Below are 23,139 nucleotides of genomic sequence, written 5' to 3'. Positions count from 1 at the left end.
TAGTCGACTGGAATCTATTTCTTTTTATCTCCTCTTCTCCTCATTCTTCTTTCTTTTTTTATCTAATTCAATTTTTATAACCATGATGTAGGCATGCAATATATCCCCAAAATAATTTTGGTGGGTTTAATATCTAATTTCAGATTTATCAGTTGAGACCTGCCTTCTAGTTATATTTGATTTTGCCTTTTTGGGTGGTATTTTAGTAAATCTTTTAAATTTTGTAGCACAGTTTTGAAGAATTACATTGTTATTCTATGATGACTTTGTGCTGCTTTAAAGAGGTTCATGAGGCCGGGTGCAGTGGCTCATGTCTTTAATCCCAGCACTTTGGGAGGTTGAAGTGGGAAGATCACTTGAGGTTAGGAGTTCGTGACCAGCCTGGCTAACATGGTGAAACCCTGCCTCTATTAAAAACACAAAAATTAGCTGGGTTTGGTGGCACGAACCTGTAATCCCAGCTACTCGGGAGGCTGAGGCACGAGAATTGCTTGAACCTGGGAGGTAGAGGTTGCAGTGAGCTGAGATCACACCACTGCACTCCACCCTGGGCAACAGAGTGAGACTCTGTCTCAAACAAACAAACAAAAAAAGATTTATGAACTTGATATTCATGAATGTAGTAATTAACTTCAAGCAAATAATGGTGGCTAAGTCAATGGAAAATTTATCATTTTTTGTCAGTTCCAATTAATAGGAGTAATGATCATTGTTAGTGTGTTTAGGACTGAAAAGATAGAAACCCTGTATGTTAAATTTGGGGAGCCTTTTCAGAATGAGAAACTGTGAACATTGGCAAATGCATCTTGGCAAAATTCCAGCCTGTGCTTTCAGCTGGAAATAGTTCTCTTTGCTCTGAATACTGAACTATTTGAATGTTATGGCTTACTGAATTCCTTACTAGACAATAGTGAATTTCAGTGCTTTTGAAGCACTTTTGGGTATGTGAAGTTTGGAAGGCTCTTCGTAATTCTTTGCATGAAATCGTATATCAGTAAGGCATGAGATTTTCTTTTTAAATTTTGTGCCCTTGGGTAACATTACCGTGACTAAATTTTGGACTTTTTTTAGGCCACAAATGGTGGCAAACAGTTCTATCTTAGGGTAATGAAAACAAGATAATGTTGGTTGCTGAAAAAGTGAAATTACAATACTTGTACTTTTACCATTTTTTAAGATTCCCTCGTTATGCCACGACCAGATAAGAATCACCAGTGGGTATTCAATAAGAACTGTTTCCCTCTTGTGGATGTAGTGATTGATCCTTACCTTGTATATCATCTTCGACCACATCAGAAAGAAGGAATCATATTCCTTTATGAATGTGTAATGGGAATGAGGTAGGAAAATAAATCATTTGTTTAATCTAATCTTAATTTTGATTTAACCTGTAACACAATAATGGCTTTCTAAGAAGATCCTGATAAAACGAGTCCTGAGGGTATACTATGAATTTCAATTGGTGGGAAAGGTGAATAGTGCTTAATGTGTGCATTTATTTCAAAAGTAGTTCTTGATAGATGCCATGTGCCAAACATACAGCTAGGGGGTGGGCATACAGGAATCAGGACCACGGTCCTTACTTTTAAGTGACTTTTAAAGTATTTGAGTAAACAGATAAATGCAATTGGCCTTAATGTGGTATAATAAAAGCTCACTAATGTTATGGTAAAGGGTCATGAGAACAAGTGAAAGAGGCTTTTAATTCTGGTTCTGAGAATTTTTTTTTTTTTTTTTTGAGATGGAGTCTTGCCGTATTGCCCAGACTGGAGTGCAGTGGCATAATCTTGGCTCACTGCAACCTCCATCTCTCAAGTTCAAGTGATTCTTGCATCTCAGCCTCCTGAGTAGCTAGGATTACAGGTGTGCTTCACCATGCCTGGCTAATGTTTTTATTTTTAGTAGAGATGGGGTTTCACCATGTTGGCCAGGCTGATCTTGAACTCCTGATCTCAAGTGATCCACCCACCTCAGCCTCCCAAAGTGCTGGGATTACAGGCATGAGCCACTGCACCTGGCTTGGTTATGATAATTTTGGAAAAAGATTTTCTTCTATCTCTACATCTGAAAATAGAAGAAAGTTTCTTCTTCCTTTTTGCATTTTCTGATTAAAGAATAGTAGTATCATCTTTTAAAGATATTCTAGAGGACACAAAAAAACAGGAGAAAAAAAGAATCAAAGGCCCCTGCTAACATTTCTTCCAGTCTTTTTTGTTTGTTTTGGTTTTGTTTTGCCTTGTTTTTAAATGCCAAGCCCCTTGATTTTAAAATTTGTCATTTAAAGGCAGTTGGAAATGAAATTCTCCCCAACTCTAAGAACTCTTTGCCTGATGACAAGTTAAGGGAATATTGTCTTCTAGAAACTATTAACTAGACTCACATTTTCTCCCAAATCTGCTTTTTCTTTCGAAGGTCTTATCCCAATTGGTCTCAGAATCATCTTTGATTTCTTTTCTCTCACATTCTGAATCTAGTCAAACCTGAACTTTTAATTATTTTAACCTACTAAATATTGTTTCCTAATCTTTTCTGTCTTCCACTGCAGCATCTCTAGTAACTGATGTCATAAGAATATCATATTTTATTTAGACTATTGCAATGGCTTCTAACTTATATATTTGCTTCTGATGCTTCTCAGATGTATTCTACTTAAAGCCACCATCTTGAGTTCTCTCTGAAAAACAGTTCTGAACATGGCATTCCCTTATTTAAAATCATTCAGAGACTCTCAGAAGTTAGAACAGGGTTTCCCAAACTGTGATCCCTACTCCACTGGCAGTATATGGGACTATTTTGGGGTGGCAAGTGGACAAGCCTTTTAAAAAAATTTGAATAGTAGCATATTTAGTTAATTATTAGAAAAATAGGCTGGGCATGGTGACTCACACCTGTAATCCCAGCACTTTCAGAGGCCAAGGCAGGTGGATCACTTGAGGTCGGGAGTTCAAGACTAGCCTGGCCAACATGGTGAAATCCCTTCTCTACTAAAAATACAAAAATTAGCTGGGCGTGGTGGCAGACACCTATATCCCAGCTACTCAGGATGCTGAGGCAGGAGAATCACTTGAATCCAGGGGGCGGAGGTTGCAGTGAGCCAAGATCACACCACTGCACTCTAGCCTGGGTAACAGAACAAGACTCTGTCTCGAGAAAAAAAAAAAAAGAGAAAAATAGCCTATTAAACTTTTGGTTTCACAGATAAATTATGCTTAGAATGAGTTTTCTTTTCAAATTTAAGTTAAAAATGAGTTGATTTGAAGAAAAATAATAACATATAGTATCACAGATATGGCAACAAATCATGATAGTAGTCATGAAATCCTAGTGTTTGGGAGATGCTGATCTATAAGATACAGTCTAAACTCTCAAGGATAAGTATACTCATCTTTTGTCTTCTACCTACCATGGTAGCTTCATATTTTTCAGTTCAAGCTCCAACTATATTCAACTGCCTCATTAGTGTAGCAATTATTTACCCTTTACAATTTTGCTCAAGATACATCTTCTCCATAAAGGCTTCCTGTTTGCTCCCTTCTCTTTACCATGAAAAGATGAATCTGTATTTTGTCTTTGCTATTCACTGTATCTCATTTGGCTGACATTTGGTCCTTTGTTGCCAAATTATTGATCTAAAACAGCTACCTAAATAGTAGCTGTAATTTATGTTGGTAATATTTTTCTCTATACCTTGAAATGGAACACAAATACAAAATTACATATTGGTTCTTAATTTCTACTAAGAAGAAATACAATTAGCTAACAAACTACAGCTGACTCTTGAACAACTCAGGAATGAGGTGTGCTGACCCACTGTGTAGTCAAAAATCTGCATATAACTTTGGGAGAAACTTAACTAATAAACTACTGTTGACTGGAAGCCTTACTGATAACATAAACACTCAATTTACACATAATTTCATATACTATATGTATTATATACTGTATTTTTACAATAAAGTAAGCCAGTAAAAAGAATGCATGATGAAAACCATAAGGAAGAGAAAATGTATTTACTATTCATTAATAGGAAATGGATCATCATAAAGGTCTTCATCCTTATCATGTTGAGTAGACTGAGGAAGAGGAGGAAGAGGAAGGGTTGGTTTGGTTGTCTCAGGAGTGGCAGAGGTGGCGGAAGAGGTGGAGGAGATAGAAGGGAGGCAAGAGAGGTAGGCACACTCACTTAAAACATTTATTGAAAAAAACCCATATATAAGTGGACTTTCACAGTTCAAACTCTTCTTGTTCAGTGGTCAACTGTGTATTTATGCATTTTTGTAATATCCTTAATTCCCTTGGACTTTCTTAACTTTAAAAATATAAAACATACACTGCTAAGGTCTTTAGGAATATAAAGTGGCATAAAAATACATGATCTTACTAATAATATCCCTAATAACATTTAATTTTAAATTATATAGCATAGTAGGTCTGTAGGATAACAACTTTTACTAAATTATGTGTATTATATCAAGTGTTTAGTGTTTAATTTTTTTATGATGCAGAGAGCTATTTTTGTTGAGGACTTCATTTACTGACAGAATCATAAAATACAGCTCAGTAGGTCTTGCTGATTAAATATAATACAACAATATATTTTAAACTGTTTTGATATCTGAAACCAATAAAAATCACTCAACTCTTAACGATGAGAAACACAGTTATAGTTAAATTATCCATATGCAGATATAAAATTGGAATTCATTTCTAGCCTCTAAATATGTACATGTAATAGTAGCAGATGATTTAGATTCAACTCTCTAATTTCAGATTTATGTTTTGGTAATTTAGTTGACAATATGTAATGGATATAATTATCAAAGATGCAAAAGATGTGTTGTAAATCAGCTAATAAAGTACTAAAAGAGTCTTCAGTGTCATTAAAAAATACCAGTTTCTGGTTCTTGATGATTTTAAGGGCATAAAATATTTTTCTATTGTGATTAAAGGAAGTAAAATTATTTCTAACAGAATGAATGGCAGATGTGGAGCTATTCTTGCTGATGAAATGGGTTTAGGGAAAACATTGCAATGTATTTCGCTCATCTGGACCCTGCAGTGTCAGGGACCCTATGGAGGCAAGCCAGTAATAAAGAAGACACTAATTGTCACACCTGGAAGCTTGGTGAATAATTGGAAGAAAGAATTTCAAAAGTGGCTAGGAAGTGAAAGGATCAAGATATTTACTGTTGATCAGGTAAGAAACTTGAAAATTTAGCCTTAGTCATTTAAAAAAAAATCTAGTTTTTCAAATCAGTAATTCAGTTTTTACTTGCTAACTCCCTAACCCTTTTGCACAAAAATGGAGTCTTAGCTTACATTTTGGTTTTGAGTTGTTAAGAACTAAATGTTTGTGTCCCCCAGATTCATATGTTGAAACTCTAACTTTCAGTATAACAGTATTAGGAGGTGGGCTTGGGAGGTAATTAGGTTTAGATGAGGTGGTGAGGGTAGAGCCATGTGATGAGATTAGTGCCTCTGTAACAAAAGCAAGAGACACCAGAACTTCCTTTCTCTACCACGTGAGGATACAGTAAGAAAGCATTCTTCTGCAAGCCAGGAAGAGGGCTCTCACCAGAACCCAACCATGCTAGCACCCTGATCTTAGACTTTCCACCAGAACTGTGAGAAATAAGTGTCTGTTGTTTAAGCCACCCAATCTATGGTGTTTTGTTTATAGCAGCCTCAGTTGACTAAGACAGAAAGAGTTAACATATTCCAATTCTTAATAAGTGACTGTCAGGAATAGGCTGCTTAAATTTGATTTCATATCATTTCTCTTCCTGATTTTTAAAATACTATCTTTTTTCCTCAGGACCACAAAGTTGAAGAATTCATCAAGTCTATATTTTATTCTGTTCTTATTATCAGTTATGAAATGTTACTTCGTTCCCTGGATCAAATTAAGAATATAAAATTTGATCTTCTAATCTGTGATGAGGGGCATCGTTTGAAGAACAGTGCCATTAAGACAACTGCAGCCCTCATTAGCCTTTCTTGTGAGAAAAGAATAATTCTAACTGGTCAGTATTCAGTTTGGGGAAGATATTTTGGAATTTTTGCCTAGTGAACATACAGACTTGTACTATGATGCTTAACATTCAAATAACTGGTGGTATTGGATGGAATTTATACTAATAAACCTGTGTTAATTGACTCTTAGGAGGATTCTGAATCTTCAAATCCATGTGTAATTTTTTTGTAGCCTAGACTTGGGGGTTTTTTAGCAATAAACACAATGATATCATGATAAGGAATTTCGGAGATCAGACTGGATTGCTTGTGCTTAGTTCCCGAGTCTGACATAGCTGTAACAACTTGGAGCAAATTATATAGTGTCTCAGTTTTTTAAAATCTCTAAAATAGGGATGATAATACCATCTAACTTAAGTTCTCGTGAGGGTCAGAGGAGTTAATCCATGTAAAGTTCTTGGGAAACCAACTGACAGGTGGTGAGTGTTTAATATAAATATCAGTTATTTTTATATGTATGTGCTACATATGCATGGTTTATTGTTGGCCAAAGCTTCTGGACCCAACTGTCTGGAAAGGTGGGATGGATGGTAAATACAAGAATCCTCTTCTACCTTGTTATTTAAGGCCTAGACTAGCGCAATGTAGCTTTTCTCCCATATCTCATCTTGGTTTTGTATGGCCCTTCCAATCTGCCGTTGTGTCAGCAGAAGAAAGAAGAGAATTGTAGTCATTACTAATATTTAAAATTCCCCTATTTTCTACTTGGGGCTTCATTTTCCCTACCATCTTCAACCCTTTTGGAAGGAATGGTCAGGATATTAATTATTCTTACCATGTCATCATCATTTTTTCCTTCATGTGTTGTTTATGCATGTCACAGCTCTCCTCTGAAGTTAAATGAGGAGAGAGAAGGAATGTGACCAACAACTTGTACCTCTTTCCTATACAGATAGGTGGAAATATGTCCCAGAACAACAGGGAGGAGAAAACTCCTCCTCTTCTGTTCTTACTGTGTTGGGGTGGGGAAGATTATCCACCTTTAAGAAATTCCTCTTCATTTGACTTCCAATTTGTATAGGAGGATTGTATTAACCATTATCAAAAGTGATTTTTAAAATGATCTATACTTTAAAAAAATGATTTTGGGAAATGCTAAATGACCTTTTTTTTTTTTTTGAGTTTAATCACGATGATAAAGACAAAAGGACTAGGGTCAAATCTCATAGTTATACCCCCAGGATTTACTAGATGCTCAACAAATGTTTGTCAATAGTAGTGAAGTAGAAACCAAAGAATAGGAAAACTGGTGTTGAATATTTACAAAATGCCATTTTTAAGGGAAAAAATGAGTCAGGGAAATAGGAACCATAATAATCTGAATGATTTTCGTATCTTTGGCTGTTTGAGAAGCTGAGTGGATTCTTTATACTTGATTTCCAGTGTGCAGTTCAGATTTCTTTACTGGCCTTCGATCTTGAGATCCTTGGAGCCAGAAAAGTAATGGAAAAAAAAAATATGAGTTAGCTGAATTTAGTAACACTGAGTTAGAAGAGAAAAAGACTGTTTCTTCTTACTGCTTAAGATGGGGGTCAATATTACTTATTTAAATAATAGTTGCAGATATAAAGTAAAAATGGTTAGCACTAGAAGGGAGGAGAAAAAGAAAGAAAAAAGAAGAGTGAGAAATAAAATTTACTGAAAAGTACTGAAGAAATAAAAGTAGTTCCCTTCCTCACTTGAAAATCAGATAATTTTCTGTAGCAAAAATATATAATTTTATTGATATTCTCACTGATAAGCAAATACTAATTTAACTAACATTCCAAATAAAATTTAATCTGCAGTAGAAAATTGATCTAGGATTTCATTCAACAAGAATGTCTCGAAAGCGACCAGTGAGATAGTTTCATTTGAGACATTAGTATTGTCCTCTGTATACTTTGTCAATCTTAGCTTGTTTCTGTTTTGCTGTCCATATCACTCTTACCCCCTGAGCTATGAATTTAGGTAAAAACTAGCCCTAACTAACTTTTTAAATTTAGAAATACTCATAGTTGGTTTCTATCTTCTTAGAATTGCCTGAATGAAGTCTTTGCTTTTATGTGCAGGATATTTTACCCCAAGATGATTTGTTCCTTATTATGAAAGTACATGTTTGTATAGGAGTTATGTGCAGTGACATATAATTGATAGGTACTCAATAACTAAGAATCAAATGAAAATGATTTTGATTTTGTTTCCTTGTATTATCTAGCCCAGTGCTTTGGAGTTAATGTTTACTGGAAAATGGTTAGGATTCAGTTTGATTGATAGAGAGGCATTAGTCTTCTAGCACTGCCATAGCAAAAGACCACAGACTAAACAACAGACATTTATTTTCTCGCAGTTCTGGAGACTGGAAGTCCAATATCAAGATGTTGGCTGTTTCTATTGAGGTCTCCATACTTGGCTTGCAGACAGCTTCCTTCCTCCTGTGTCCTCATGTACTCTATCCTTTGTGCAAATGTACTCGTGGAGTATCTCCCTCTCTTCTTATAAGGACACCAGTCATATTGGATTAAGGCCCCACTCTTATGACCTCATTTAACCTTAATTACCTTCTTAAAGGTCCTGTCTCCAAAAACCGTCACATTGGGGGTTAGAACTTCAACATAGGAATTTTAGGGAGACACAGTTCAGCCCACAATAGGAGCTGAATGATTATTATAAGATCTTAGATGCCCTTTCATTATATCATAGAAAAGATAAATCTGAGATTTGAAGCAAAATTCTTTTTACAGACTGAAAATTTAAAAACACACATACTGCTATCGAATGTTTAGAAACTGGAGAACAGAAATCATCTCCAACCTCACCTCCTTAATTGTTAACACCTGACATATTTTATTATTCGTACATGCACACAGAGAGCATACATGCAAATTATAAAATTCTTTATACGTACATACAAAACACATCTTTTTGCACATACACGTGTACATCAAAATATCTTTCATGTAAACATTTTTCTATAATGCATAATCTTGAGAACTATTCTTACAGTTTAACATTAGGTTGTTTTTAATTCTTTACTGTTATAAATCATATGGTGATGAATATCTACAAGCATATACTCTTTCTGTATAGATTTGTATAAGTGGGCTTATAGGATTAAAAGAAAAATATAAATGTGTATAAAAAGCTCTCAGAACTTTCTGTGGAGGTTACAGGAGGATATAGGCGTAGGTTATTGACAGTGTTGGGTTGGGTGGTAGATTTCTTTCTTTTTTTTTTTTTAAAAAAAAAAACAACCAAAAAACAGAGAAAAAGCTTTTTTTTTTTTGGTAGGGATAGGGTAGGGTAGAGGTAGGGAAGATAAAGAATCCTTTCATTTTCTCAGAAGTTTATTTTCCATACTCTTGAACATAGTCTTAGTAAGTACACCAACTTGACTTGAAAAATCTTTAGTTTTTTCTATGTTTCTTCTACAGGTTTTACCTAGTCTAGAATTAGAGCACTGAAATAGCAAATGGGGATCTAAATTATTACTAGAAAGCAATGTGACAGACTCTTATAATGATGCTATACTATACTATTGGTTCTGTCTTGTAGCCATATTTCCCTTCTCATCTTTTTTGCCCCCTTCCTTATTCTTTTCTCTTCTTCTTTTCTGCCCTAAATCCTTTTTCCTGTTCCCTTCTTGTGTTCTGCTTTTCTTCTTTTGTCCAGTTTTGCTTTTGCCTCTTCCCCTCATATATCAGTTGGGATGATTTCAGATGCTGGTAACAGATGATCTGAATCAGATGTGCTTATTCCCCCGTATAACTGGAAGTCTAAAGGTAGGGCAGGCTACAGCAACCCAACATTGTCATCAAGGATTCTGATTCTTTATATCTTCTGCTCTGCCATATTTGGTGTTGGCTTCATCCTCAGGCTGGTAGCAAGTGACTGCAGCCGTTCCAGACATCACAGCTAGATGTGATGATATCCAAAGGAGAACAGGACTGGCTCTTCTTGTTTCTCTATGTTTAAGAGTGTTTCTCTATGTTTAAAAGCCCCTCTGTGATGACTTCTCATGTCTCATTGGCCAGGACGGGTCACATGCTACTGATGGAACCTCTTGGTGCCCTTTCTAGCTCTCCTTTTCTGGGCTGTTGTATCCATTCTTTAGCTGCTGGTACTATTGATTAAACAAATGAGAGGAGCCCCTTCCCTTTCTGGAGAATTATCTTTGATTGAATGAGAGCTGTATTCTCTATAGTTTGCTATCAATGATTGACTGATTTAGGGGTAAGCAGCAAATGGCAGCTCCCTTGCCTTAGAGTAATTTCAGGACCAACGTTATGGTGCAGTTTATGCTCTAGAGCTCCCTGTAATTTAGCTGAAGCTAAATTATAGCTGAGGCCATTCTTGCTTAGTTTCTTCCCCTACCATTTTCTGATTCCATTATTCCCTTTCTCCTGAGAGCTCTCCCTCTGTAAATCACGTGCAAACAAATCACTGTCTTAGGCTCTGCTTCCAGTGAACCCAGTATGAGACAAGAACCCTTGTGTATGTCAGTCATTTGCAAAGGAGGGGACAGAATTACTATGATTGACTTAATCATTTGGGGTTTGATGAATATCTGAAAGCCAACCACAGTGATCCTTATACCGTTCTTTCTCTTCTTTCCTATACTCCCCAATCTTTGTTTATCATCATCATGCATATTCTTTTAGAGACTTAACTGAATATATACCCACATAAATGTATTTTTCCCAACTCTTTCAACGATGTGTCTAAAAATTTAAAACTGACTAGATGTGTTAAATTTTAAAAAATTAGCAATTGCTGGTCCAACCTGGGGGTAGGGGACCCATTAAGCTTTAGGGAAGTGATTATTAAATTCCTTGACATTAAAAAATTTATATCATCCATCTTAGTGAAATAAATGCATTTTTATTTACTTTTCACATTATTTATATTTTTGGACAACATTTTCTAATCTGTTATTTGAAAGCCAGCTGAAATTACATTGTTTGTGCTGATTTATATGTTCTTTTGGCACTATTATAATTATTGAAACATGCTAATGTTTCTTTGAAAATTAGCCAAAAGCTATTGCATACTATATGTAATATATAGAGGGTATATTAATCCATTATAGTCTGTATTAACCCTTTGGGCAGTGAAGATCTTAATTTGATCTGATAACTTTGAAAGGTAGTAATAATAGGTGCCATTCAATGAGTGTCTCCTGAGTGTCAGGCATTTTGCTGGGTACTTCGTATCCATTGTCTCTACTTTTCATTATAATTATTCTGGGAATTTATTATCTTCATACTTTTATAAATGAAAAAACCCCTGAGTTTAAAGGACTTGGGCAGTTTGTCCAAAGTCACATAGCTATGATAACAGTAACAATTACTAAAGTTATAGAACATTTATTGTGCTCTAGGCACCATTCAAAGTATATTATATGAATTGACTACTTTGATCCTCACAACCCTAGAAAGACTATTATTATCTGCATTTTACAGATAATAAATTGGTGTAAATAACTTTCTCAGGGTCACTCAGGGAGTAAATGGTGCAGTTAGGATTTGAACCTAAATCAGACTCCACTGAGCCTGCACTCAATCATTATGCTATACTATTATGTAAGAATTTAGTATGCAACTAAAACTAGAGTTAAAAATTTATGTGGTGATTAATATTTTTTTTAACTTGCTTTGACTGCTCTTTCTTAGTTTTAGGCCATTTGCTTGTATTTATTCCTTTTAGGGAATAAATTTCTCCAAAATTCCATTGTGGTTTTGTTATAAACCTGAGATTGTGATTGTAAAACACAAACTTGACCTATTCCTCATTTTTGTCTCTCTTTAGGTACTCCAGTTCAGAATGATCTGCAAGAATTTTTTGCATTAATTGATTTTGTAAATCCAGGAATATTAGGCTCTTTGTCATCTTATAGGAAAATATATGAAGAACCCATCATTTTATCGAGAGAACCTTCTGCTTCTGAGGTATAATTTACTCTAATAAATAAGTTTTTAAAAAGCCATATGTCTGAGGAAATTATCCATAACTTCATATTATTTTGATTTAGAAAAATCAGTAGTGTGAACTCTTTCTTTTTCTCCACAATCCTTCATTTCCTGCATTCCTTATTTTAGAATATGACATCACTTGTCTAAAATTCGTGAATAGGAACTTCACAAAGAATTATGACAATAAACATATAAAAATGTTCATCCTTACTAGTTTTGAAAAAAGTAGAACAAAATAACCAAAGTGATTTTGTAATTTTCTATTGGTGTGTGTTTGTTTATTTAGAGATGGTGTCACTCTGTGTTGCCCAGGCTGGCCTTGAACTCCTGGAGTTCAAGTGATCCTTTTGCCTCTGCCTCCCGAGTAGCTGGAACTGCAGGGGTACACCACCTCCCCAACTTGGATTTACTAGTAGTGGCAATTGTAGACAAGAGTCTCCTATTTGGAATGTAAATAGTTGGTTGGAATGTACATTGGCACAACATGGGGAAAGTTTGGCAATGTATATCAAAAGCATTAAAATTGTGTATATCTTGTGGCCTGACAATACTCCTTTTAGGAATTTATTATAAAGAAATAATGGTAGGTTTATTTAAAAACTTAGCTGGCCGGGTGTGTTGGCTCATTCCTGTAAACCCAGCACTTTGGGAGGCTGAGGTGGATCGCGAGGTCAAGAGATCGAGACCATCCTGGCCAACATGGTGAAAACCCTGTCTCTACTGAAAATACAAAAATTAACTGGGCATGGTGGCACACGCCTGTAGTCCCAGCTACTCAGGAGAATCACTTGAACCTGGGCGGCAGAGGTTGCAATGAGCTGAGATCATGCCACTGTACTCTAGCCTGGCGACAAAGTGAAACTCCATCTCAAAAAACAAATAAACAAAAAAACCAAAAACTAAAAACTTAGCTATAAGGTATAGGGTGACTTTATGTCTACCGGAAAAAAAAAAAAAGCCAGATGTGGTGGCATGTACCTGTGGTCCCAGCTACAGGGGAGGCTGAGGTGGGCGGATTGCTTGAGTCTGGGAGGTGGAGATTGTAGTGAGCTGAGATCACATCACTGCACCCCAGCCCTGGGTGACAGAGTGAGACTCTGTTTCAAAAAAAAAAAAAATGAAATAAAAACTTATCTGTAAGCATAAAATATTAGAAACCGGCTGGGCACAGTGGCTCATGCCTATAGTCCTAGCACTTTGAGAGGCCAAGGCAGGTGGATCACTTGATGTCGGGAGTTCAAGATCAGCCTGGCCAACATGATGAAACCCTGTCTTTACTAAAAATATAAAAATTAGCCAGATGTGGTGGTGTGCACTGTAATCCCAGCTACTGAGGAGGCTGAGGCAGGAGGTTCCCTTGAACCCGGGAGGTGGAGGTTGCAGTGAGCCGAGATTGTGCCACTGCACTCCAGCCTGGGTGATAGAGTGGGACTCTGTCTCAAAAAAAAAAAAAAAAAGAAGCAAACTAAGGGAAACACAAATGGGAAACAAACATTTTTAAAGGTAGGACAATGGTTAAATTATGGTTTACATGTTGTATGCAGACTATATTTCATTGAATCTAAGATTCTACCAATTATATATCATTATTTTATGTTATTTAGGAGACTGTGACTTCACTTAATTAAATGGTTATGCTAAACATATAAGTAGATCATGGTTGGTTTTTCTGTTCCTATACTCATATTTTATTTCTTCTTTTAAAATTTGTTGGGAAGCAATTAGTAAATGGTTTATCATTATGAAATCTTTAATGTTCATTTTAAGTGTATTTTTGTCTATAACACTTTCATTTAAGTCTGCTATTTTTCCACAGGAAGAAAAGGAGTTAGGAGAAAGGAGAGCAACTGAACTTGCTTGCCTCACTGGACTCTTTATCCTTAGAAGAACCCAAGAAATTATAAATAAATATCTCCCACCTAAAATAGAGAATGTTATCTTTTGCCGACCAGGAGCACTACAGATTGAGCTTTATCGAAAGCTGTTAAATTCTCAGGTTGTCAGGTTCTGTCTTCAAGGGTTGTTGGAAAATAGTCCCCATCTAATATGTATAGGAGCTCTTAAAAAACTGTGCAATCACCCCTGCCTTTTGTTCAACTCTATAAAGGTAAGTGCATAGTGTCTGAAACTATGTCAGGGATATGAGGGTTCTATAGTATATGAATCTAAGAGGGCAGATAGGGCTAATTTCTGAGGTTGCATTTGTGGTTTTTCAAAAAGCTCTGCAGGCTATCTAGCATGGTTCTGCTGTAGGCTTATCCAGCCTTTCACTTGTTCTTCAGAGCATGTCCACATTCGTAGAGCTGAAGTAGGGTTTGAGGTACCACCTTCTACAGTTTGTGGCCAATCCCCTTTGGTACCTTATCTAATGCTTGGCCATGGTCTTCCTTCCTATTTTATGTTAATATAGTCTATCAGTTTTGTTTGTTTGGTGCTAACAAATTCAAAATTTGCCATTAAAAGTAATTTTTTTCCCTTATTTTGAAAGTGATACATGATTGTTGCATAAAATTTAGAAAATTCAGAAAATCACAAAGAAAATAAAAATCATCTTAAGCTCAAACCATGGAAAAATCACATTTTGGTATTAATAATATTAGTTAACAGTTATTAAGCACTCATTATACACAGGTTGAGCATTCCTAATCTGGAAATTAGAAACTCAAAGTGCTCCAAAATTCAAAACTTTTTGAGTGCCAACATGACATCACAGGTGGGCAATTCCATACCTGATATCTTTGCTTTCTGATGTTAAGTGTGCACAGACTTTGTTTCATGTACAAAGTTACTAAAAATACTGTATAAAATTACCTTCAGAGTATGTGTATAAGGTATATATGAAATATAAATGAATTTCATGTTTAGACTTGTGTCCCATGCCCTATATGTATATATATATGCAAATATTCCAAGATCTGAAAAAATCTGAAATCTGAACCACTTCTGTTCCCACGTATTTTGGATAAAGGATGGTCAGCCTGTACCAATCACTAAGTACTTTATTAGTGTTATTTTATTTATTATTTACAAAACTCTATGGAATAAGTAATATTATTACCATCCCCATTTTTTTGGTGGAGAAATAGGGGCTCAGAGATAGATATATATAATCTTATTCTAGAGAAACTTGATGCTATTTATTTATTTATTTATCGAGATGAAGTCTTGTTCTTGTCCCCCAGGCTAGAGTGCAATGGCACGATCTCAGCTCACTGCAACCTCCACCTCCCGCATTCAAGCGATTCTCCTGCCTCAACCTCCCAAGCAGCTGGGATTACCGGCGCCTGCCACCACGCCTGGGTAATTTTTGTATTTTTGGTAGAGACGGGGTTTCACCATGTTGGCCAGGCTGGTCTCGAACTCCTGACCTCAGGTGATCCGCCTACCTCGGCCTCCCAAAGTGCTGGGATTACAGGCGTGAGCCACTGCACCCAGCCTTTTTAATTTATTTTTTAAAAAGAAGTTATTAAAAGAAATAGAGATGGGGGTCTCACTATATTGCCCAGGCTGGTCTTGAACTCCTGAGCTCAAGTGATCCTCCCACCTCAGCCTCCCAAAGTGCTGGGATTACAGGTGTGAGCCACTGCGCCCAGCCACCACTTTAAAAAAAACTAATTCTATATACAGTGATAAAAATTAAACGCTTTGGGCATGAAGCCCAGTAAAAATAGCAAAAAATTTCTTCATTAAAAGGAAGACCTTATAATGGCTCAGAATATACCAGTTAATTTAGAATATGTTTGTACATTCTTGAAGAAAGCAGCAGGGGGCTCTGAGTGTTTCTCCATTGTTGCCATGCAGTCACTAATAATAGGCATAGGATACTTCAAATAGGGTACATAATTTATAGTCTGACATTTATTCAGAAAAGCCTTTTCTCTGACTTCATAGCAAATAAGGATTGATATAAAAGGGCAGAAATGAGCCTTCTACATGTATAAGTAACCTTTAAGCAATGGCTTGTAAGTGTTTCTATTGAAACTAGATTGTTTCCCTAGTTCAATTAAGATGTTAGGTCTTTCTTTAGGAAATGTGAGTGGAACGTAACCAGTAACAATATCATAACTCATAACCGAAGTGTATTGGGTTACATGGAGTCAGAAGAGACAGTGTCCTGATTAGCTTGATATGAGAAGTTGAACTGGTAAATCTCTATGATGGAGATGCTGCATCAGGCTGTCACAGTATAAAGATATTATCTATTAGTCAATTATTAGTTAGTGGTACATATTATAATATCCTGGGAAGCTCTTACGATTACATTAGTCCAGGCCTCAACACATATGGATTAATTCAGTTTTGTTTGAGAGTAGGACCCAGGCGTGAGCATTTAAAAAAAAGCCTTCTCAAGTCATTCTAATACATGTTCTTTGTTAAGAACTTGTGCATTAAGATCGCCCATCTTGGCCAGGGCAGTGGCTCACGCCTATAATCCCAGCACTTTGAGAGGCTGAGGCGGAAGGATGCACTTGAGGCCAAGAGTTCGAGACCAGTCTGGGCAACACTGTGAGGCCCTGTCTCTTTTAAAAAAAAATGATCACCCATCTTCCTGTACTCTGATTTAATATTCAACAGGCACCTTCTGTTAGCGATTTGACTTTCCCTGGGGACATTCTTTCATAGGACAGAATGCATGTGCATAGACTAATTGGTCTAAATAGGCAGGTCTCATAGGTCAATAAATTTTCTTTCTGACTTATTCAGTCTCTTAATTTGGTTAATATGAATAATTTCCCTACAGTTTAAGCATATTCAAGTTTCTGAAGATGAAAAACTGTGTACTAGACCCTGGGCCTGTGGTCCTTTGATGATCTTTCCAAGTTGTAGGCAGAGCTAACCTAAAGCAACCAGCAACTACTTCTTTCTCCTCATATGTCCCAGTGATAGAAATATTTTAAAGTTCCTAGTATTTTTAATCAAATGGCTGCACCTAAATATTGCTGTATTTTGACAGTAAGCCAAATTAAAATTAGTACGCTGTGCCCAGCATTTTTATACATTTCACATAGGATTCACTGCCCTTAAGGTGTTTCTAGTATTACTAAAGAGGGGGTCAACACACAGGAAAACATTTGTGAAGTATAAAAAAGTCATTTGATCTTGAACAACCCTGGGATTAGGGGTGCTGACCCCTGTGTGCACTGTTGAAAATCCCTTTATAACTTGTATGACTTTTGACTCCCCCAAAACTGAACTACGAATAGCCTACTGTTGACCAGAAGCCTTACCAGTAACATAAAGTCAGTTCACACATATTTTGTATATTATATACTGTATTTTTATACTAAAGTAAGCTATAAAAAGAAAATGTTATTAAGAAAATCATGAAGAAGAGACAATGTATTATTCAATGAGTGGAAGTAGATCCTCACAAAGCTCTTCACATTGAGTAGGCTAAGAGGAGAGGAGGCAGAAGAGGGATTGGCCTTGCTGTCTCAGGGGTGGTAGCAGAGATGGGAGAAAATCTGCATATAAGTAGACTTGCGTAGTTCAAACCCATGTGTTCAAGGGTCAACTGCATATCATTAACTGCTCAATTAGATAAGGTCAAAGCTGAAGTGTACTGTGTAACCTTAAAGGTTAAAACTCAGTGCAAACAAAGGCTATGAATAATCAGGTAGAATTTGCACTGGGTCTTTATTTAGGATTTATAGGATTGGGATAATTGAGCAGCAATTTATAGGATTGGGATAATTGAGCAGCAAAATGAAAAGTATTCCAGACAAGGGGTATAGGTTGAACAAAGTTTCAGAAACAGTGATAAATCTGGTAAATATGGGAGAGAGTTAAGAGACCTGCCAATCCTAGGAATTTAACCGAAAAAGTGATTTAATCATTAATATCTCTGATCTCTAGTTATATGATCACATATCAGCTAGGCAGTTTTGAGGGGGAATTTCAGAGGTGCTGATAATCACCTTGGAATAAATTTATTCTACAACTACTGGTGAAATAAACAAAAAGTATTGTTATAAGTAAGAATAAATTTCTCTGTTAATTTATTGGTGAACTTCTGCCTTCTTACAGAAGAAACTGGTAAGGTTAAGTAAACAATCATGCTTGTTTTTGGATATAAAGGTGTTGTATGAAGCCCACGATTCAGGAGAGAATACTAATAAGGAGGGAAGGAGAGAGAGGAAAAGAGGAAAAGAGAAAAAGATTTATCAAAGATGCAAAATGTTAGCGTTTGGAGAGAATGGATTTTGTATCACCATTTGCCCTTTATTTCCCTCTCCTTTCTTCGTCTGCTCCTACTTTCTGTAGTTACATGTGGGAAATATTAATACTACACTTGTAGGGTGAAGGTAGCAGGCATCATGAGACTGCGTTAGAACTGCTCTGTAACTAACTCAGTAGAATGCATGTTACTTTTTTCAAAAATGATCAAATCATGACCTATAAAGATTTCCTAATAGTTTCTTGGACTTTGCAGATAGCTGTTAATCTTCACCTTTTTCCCTCTATAATTTTAGCATTTTCCCCTCCTAATTAAAAAAACAAACATGAGCCAGCATTAACAATCGTCATTTTGAATAGGAAAAAGAATGCTCAACTTGTGATAAAAATGAAGAAAAGAGTCTATACAAAGGCTTGCTAAGTGTGTTTCCTGCTGACTATAACCCTCTCCTGTTTACTGAAAAGGAGTCAGGAAAACTACAGGTGCTGTCCAAGCTCTTAGCGGTTATCCATGAACTTCGACCTACTGAAAAGTAAGATCAATTTAACAAACTTATAAGTGCTCATAGAGTTTTAGTTTGCACTGTGTCTTTACTTCGTACTTCCCTTTTAGAATAAGAAAACATAAAAAATAAGTTGTTTTCTTCTTTGGGAATATGGTTAGCTTCTAGTATTTCGTAAACTTGTAATTAACAATGTGTCTGTAAGTTTTAAGAAAAACTAAACATATGTAGTTTAAAAACCTAGTGATATTTTCCGATATATAATGCTTGTTTCTCAATTTTCTTCAGAATCCTTTCTTCTTTTACTGTTTCTTAAATTTGATACACCTTAGGATTTTCTCTTTAACTTTCTCACTCTTAACATATTTACTGAGTGCTCTACTCCCTGTACTTTCAACTATTGCACACACACATACACACGACCATACCATGTGGTTCTGTGTGTGTGTGTGTGTGTGTGTGTATGTATTTTTTTTAGAATGACTATATATTTTATATCTTCTTGTATACCAAATGCATATAATATTGAAGGAAATTTATATCACTTCAGTCCTCTCTTCTAATTTCTACATCTTTATTTTTAAGTGTTGAATGGACATCTAAATCTATCTTGACGTCGTATAGTACTTTACACTTCCCATGTCCAAAACCATGTGACAAAACCATCGTTATTGCAAGCCTGATCTTGTCCCATTATTCCTTGGTACCATAATGCAAGCAAAAACCCTGGAAATTATTATAAACTCACTTTTCTTCTTCATTTATCCCACAGTGTCAGTCACTAAATTCTATTGATTTTATTTTTTAATTTAAAGAATCCATCCTCATTTTTCTGGTACCAAGATTTTTGTTTTGATTCTTAAAATTACTGATTTGGGTTATGATAGCCTCTTATAAGCTACTTCCTCTTACTCTCAGCCCCCTGACATACTCAACATTGCCCTGAATTATATTTCTAAAATATAAATATAGACATGTCACTCCTTTTCTTAAAAGATCATTTGAAGGCTCCCACTTGTCTTCCAGAAATTTCTAAATTCTTTAGCACATTAGGCAAGACTCTTCATGATATGGTTAATGCCTCCTTTTCCAGCCTCATCTCTCATCACTCCTTCACACATACCATGTGGTCCAGTCATACCAAACCCCCTGCAAAACCTGTGAGTTTGCCCACTTCTGCTCTGCTCTTACATGTTGCAGGTTTCTGTGTCTGGCTTACCTCTGCTTCTCATTCTTCTGGCCAACTTTTTCTCCTTCTTAAGACTCAGCTCAAAAGACGAAGTGCGATTGCTTATACCTATAATCCCAGCACTTTGGGAGGCTAACGTGGGAGGATTGCTCGAGGCCAGGCATTGGAGGCCAGCCTGGGTGATAGAGTGAGACCCCTTTTCTACAAAACAATAACAACAACAACAACAAGACTCAGCTCACATGCTTTCTCCTGTCTCAGATTTAGATTCCCCTCCTCTGTACTCTCATAGCATGCTGTACCTACCTCTAATGGAGCTCTTCTCACATGTTTTATTAGATAATATTTGATATGTGCAAAAGGACATGTGAGGTGTATATATGCAGATTGTGACCCAGTTTAAGAGTGCAAACTTTCACTTCAGCTTCTGTTTATATCTTATTATTATCTTATTATTACTTTTTTAACTGGATTTTTTTTTCTCTTCTCTGAAGGGTGGGCGGGATAGTTGGTTGTTACTGGACAAAGGATAATGAGTGAAAAGAGTTTTAGAGGAAATGAGAAGAGATACAGTTTGAATATAGGTGTGAGAATGTATCTTTGAAGATGTCATAGGGGAAAGTTCCCTCTTGTGGCAAGAAGGAAGAAAGGAATGAAGAAAAATATAATGATTAAGAAAAATAAAAATAATATTCGGGGATTGAAGTTGGGGTGGTATTTTCTCTTTATCTTGAGACAGGGTCTCACTCTGGGGCACAGGCTGGAGTGCAGTGGTGCGATCTCGGCCCACTGCAGCCTTGACCTCCCAGGCCCAAGCGATCCTCCCACCTCAGCTTCCCAAATAGCTGGGATTACAGGAATGTGCTATCACTCCCTGCTAATTTTTGTATTTTTGTAGAGATGGGGTTTCACCATGTTGCCCAGGCTGATCTCTTAACTCCTGAGCTCAAGCAATCTGCCTACCTTGGCCTCCCAAAGTGTTGGGATTATAGGTGTGATGGTCATTTTGACTCCTTGTGGGTCCCTAAGAAACTTAAATCCTACCATGTTTCACTGGAGGAGAAGCTACACTTTCGTAAGTGGCATAGGCTGGGTCTTTGTTCTGTTGCTTCACATTATCTGAAGAGATGGCCCTTTCTTTAAAAAAAATTGTGGTAAAATAGACATAACGTAGACTTACCATCTTAACCATTTTTGTATGTATAATTCTGTAGTGTTAAGTACATTCACATTCTGGTGCAACCAATGTTCAGAACTCTTTGCATCTTGCAAACAAAACTGAAATGCTATATCTGTTAAATACCAACTCCTTACTTTCCCCTCCCTTAACACCTGAACTACTCTTCTACTCTCTGACTCTGACTGTTCTAGATACCTCATGTAAGTGGATTCATATAGTTTTTTTTTTCTTTATGTTACTGACCAATTTCACTTAATATCATGTCCTCCAGGTGTATCCATGTTGTAGCATGTGTCAGAATTTTCTTTTTAAGGCTAAACAATGTCCCATTGTGTGTATATACCACGTTTTGTTTATCCATTCATCTTTTGATGAACACTGGGGTTGCTTCCACTTTTTGGCTGTTGTGAATAATGTTGCTGTGAACATGGGTGTACAAATAACTTTTCAAAACCCCACTTTAAATTCTTTTGGGTATAAATCCAGAAGTGAAATTGTTGGGTCATGTGGTAATTCTATTTTTAATATTTGGAAGTACTGCCATACTGTTTTTCATAGTGGACTGCACCATTTTCATTTCCACTAACAGTGCACAGGGTTCAAATTTCTCTATCTCCTTACCATCTTTGTTACTTTCTATTTTTTTGATAATAGTCATCCTAGTGGGTGGGAGGTGGTATATCATTGTTTTGATTTGCATTTCTCTAATGATTAGTGATATTGAGCGTCTTTTAATGTGCTTTTTGGCCATCTTATCTTTGGGAATCCCCATCTTATCCTCGGGAATCCCCATCTTATCCTTGGGAATACATTCCAAGACCCGGAATGCATGCCTGAAACCACAGATACTACCAAGCCCTATATGGATTGTTTTTTCCTGTACATACATACCAGTGATAAAGTTATAAATTAGGCACAGTAAGAGATTAACAACAATAATAATAAAATAGAACAACCATAACAGTATCCTGCAGTGAAAGTTATGTGAATGTGCATTCTCTCTTTCTCTCAAAATACCTTACTGTGTGTAATATTTTTGAAGCAAGGCTGACTGCAGGTAACTGAAACAGTGGAAAGCAGATCTGCAGATAACTGGGTACCACTGTGGTCTCTAGGTGCCTCTGTATTTTCTTTGTCTTTCCTCTGTGAGTCCTCTGTCTTCCTGCTACAATTTGAACTGATCTCTAATCTTGCTACACAGCTGTCATCCTGGACTTATTTATTTATTTATTTATTTGAGATGGAGTCTTGCTCTGTTTTCCAGGCTGTAGTGCAGTGGCGCGATGTCGGCTCACTGCAAGCTCCGCCTTCGGGTTCATGCCATTCTCCTGCCTCAGCCTCCTGAGTAGCTGGTACTACAGGCACCTGCCACCACACCCGGCTAATTTTTTGTATTTTTAGTTGAGACGGGATTTTACCATGTTAGCCAGGATGGTCTCCTGACCTTGGAGTGCAGTGGCATGATCTCGGCTTACTCCAACCTCTGCTTTCTGGGTTCAAGTGATTCTCGTGCTTCGGCCTCCCGAGTAGTTGGAATTACAGGCAGGTACCACCACACCTGGCTAATTTTTTTATTTTTAGTAGAGATGGGGTTTCACCATGTTGCCCAGGCTGGTTCAAACTCCTGACCTCAGGTGATCCACCCACCTCGGCCTCCCAAAGTGCTGGGATTACAGGTGTGAGCCACCACGCCCGGCATCCTGGGACTTTTAAAAAGCCATCACCTATGCATTAGTCCGTTTTCACACTGCTGTAAAGAAATACCTGAGACTGGGTAATTTATAAAGGAAAGAGGTTTAGTTAACTCACAGTTCCACATGGCTGGGGAGGCCTCATGAAACTTAATAATCATGGCAGAAGGCAAAGGGAAAGCAAAGACCTTCTTCACAGACTGGCAGGAAAGAGAGAGCTAGCAAGAGCAGGGAAAACTGCCTTATAAAACCATCAGCTCTCGTGAGAACTCACTCACTATCACGAGAACAGCATGTGGGAAACTGCCCCCATGATTTAGTCATCTCCCACCTGGTCCCTCCCTGAACTCATGGGGATTATGGAGATTATAATTTGAGATGAGATTTGGGTGGAGACACAGAGCCAAATCATATT

The 23,139-nt window shown here is 36.8% G+C and overlaps 1 protein-coding gene across 2 annotated transcripts in view; it reads left to right on the top strand.

The window, feature by feature from the left end:
* Positions 1 to 23,139, top strand: part of RAD54B (RAD54 homolog B (S. cerevisiae)) — a 103,401-nt gene that overhangs the window by 66,496 nt on the left and 13,766 nt on the right. For both annotated transcript variants that reach the window (XM_011978647.1, XM_011978646.1), the window contains exons 6-11: positions 1,178 to 1,340; positions 4,972 to 5,197; positions 5,816 to 6,023; positions 11,821 to 11,960; positions 13,801 to 14,091; positions 18,522 to 18,694. In XM_011978647.1, coding sequence (XP_011834037.1) covers positions 1,178 to 1,340; positions 4,972 to 5,197; positions 5,816 to 6,023; positions 11,821 to 11,960; positions 13,801 to 14,091; positions 18,522 to 18,694 — 1,201 coding nt within the window. The remainder of the gene's footprint in view (positions 1 to 1,177; positions 1,341 to 4,971; positions 5,198 to 5,815; positions 6,024 to 11,820; positions 11,961 to 13,800; positions 14,092 to 18,521; positions 18,695 to 23,139) is intronic.

This window comes from Mandrillus leucophaeus, unplaced genomic scaffold (assembly GCF_000951045.1).
Source record: "Mandrillus leucophaeus isolate KB7577 unplaced genomic scaffold, Mleu.le_1.0 Scaffold198, whole genome shotgun sequence".
Lineage (NCBI taxonomy): Eukaryota > Metazoa > Chordata > Mammalia > Primates > Cercopithecidae > Mandrillus > Mandrillus leucophaeus.
The sequence above is the reverse complement of the archived record's forward strand: the minus strand, read 5'-3'. Positions and strand labels throughout refer to the sequence as shown.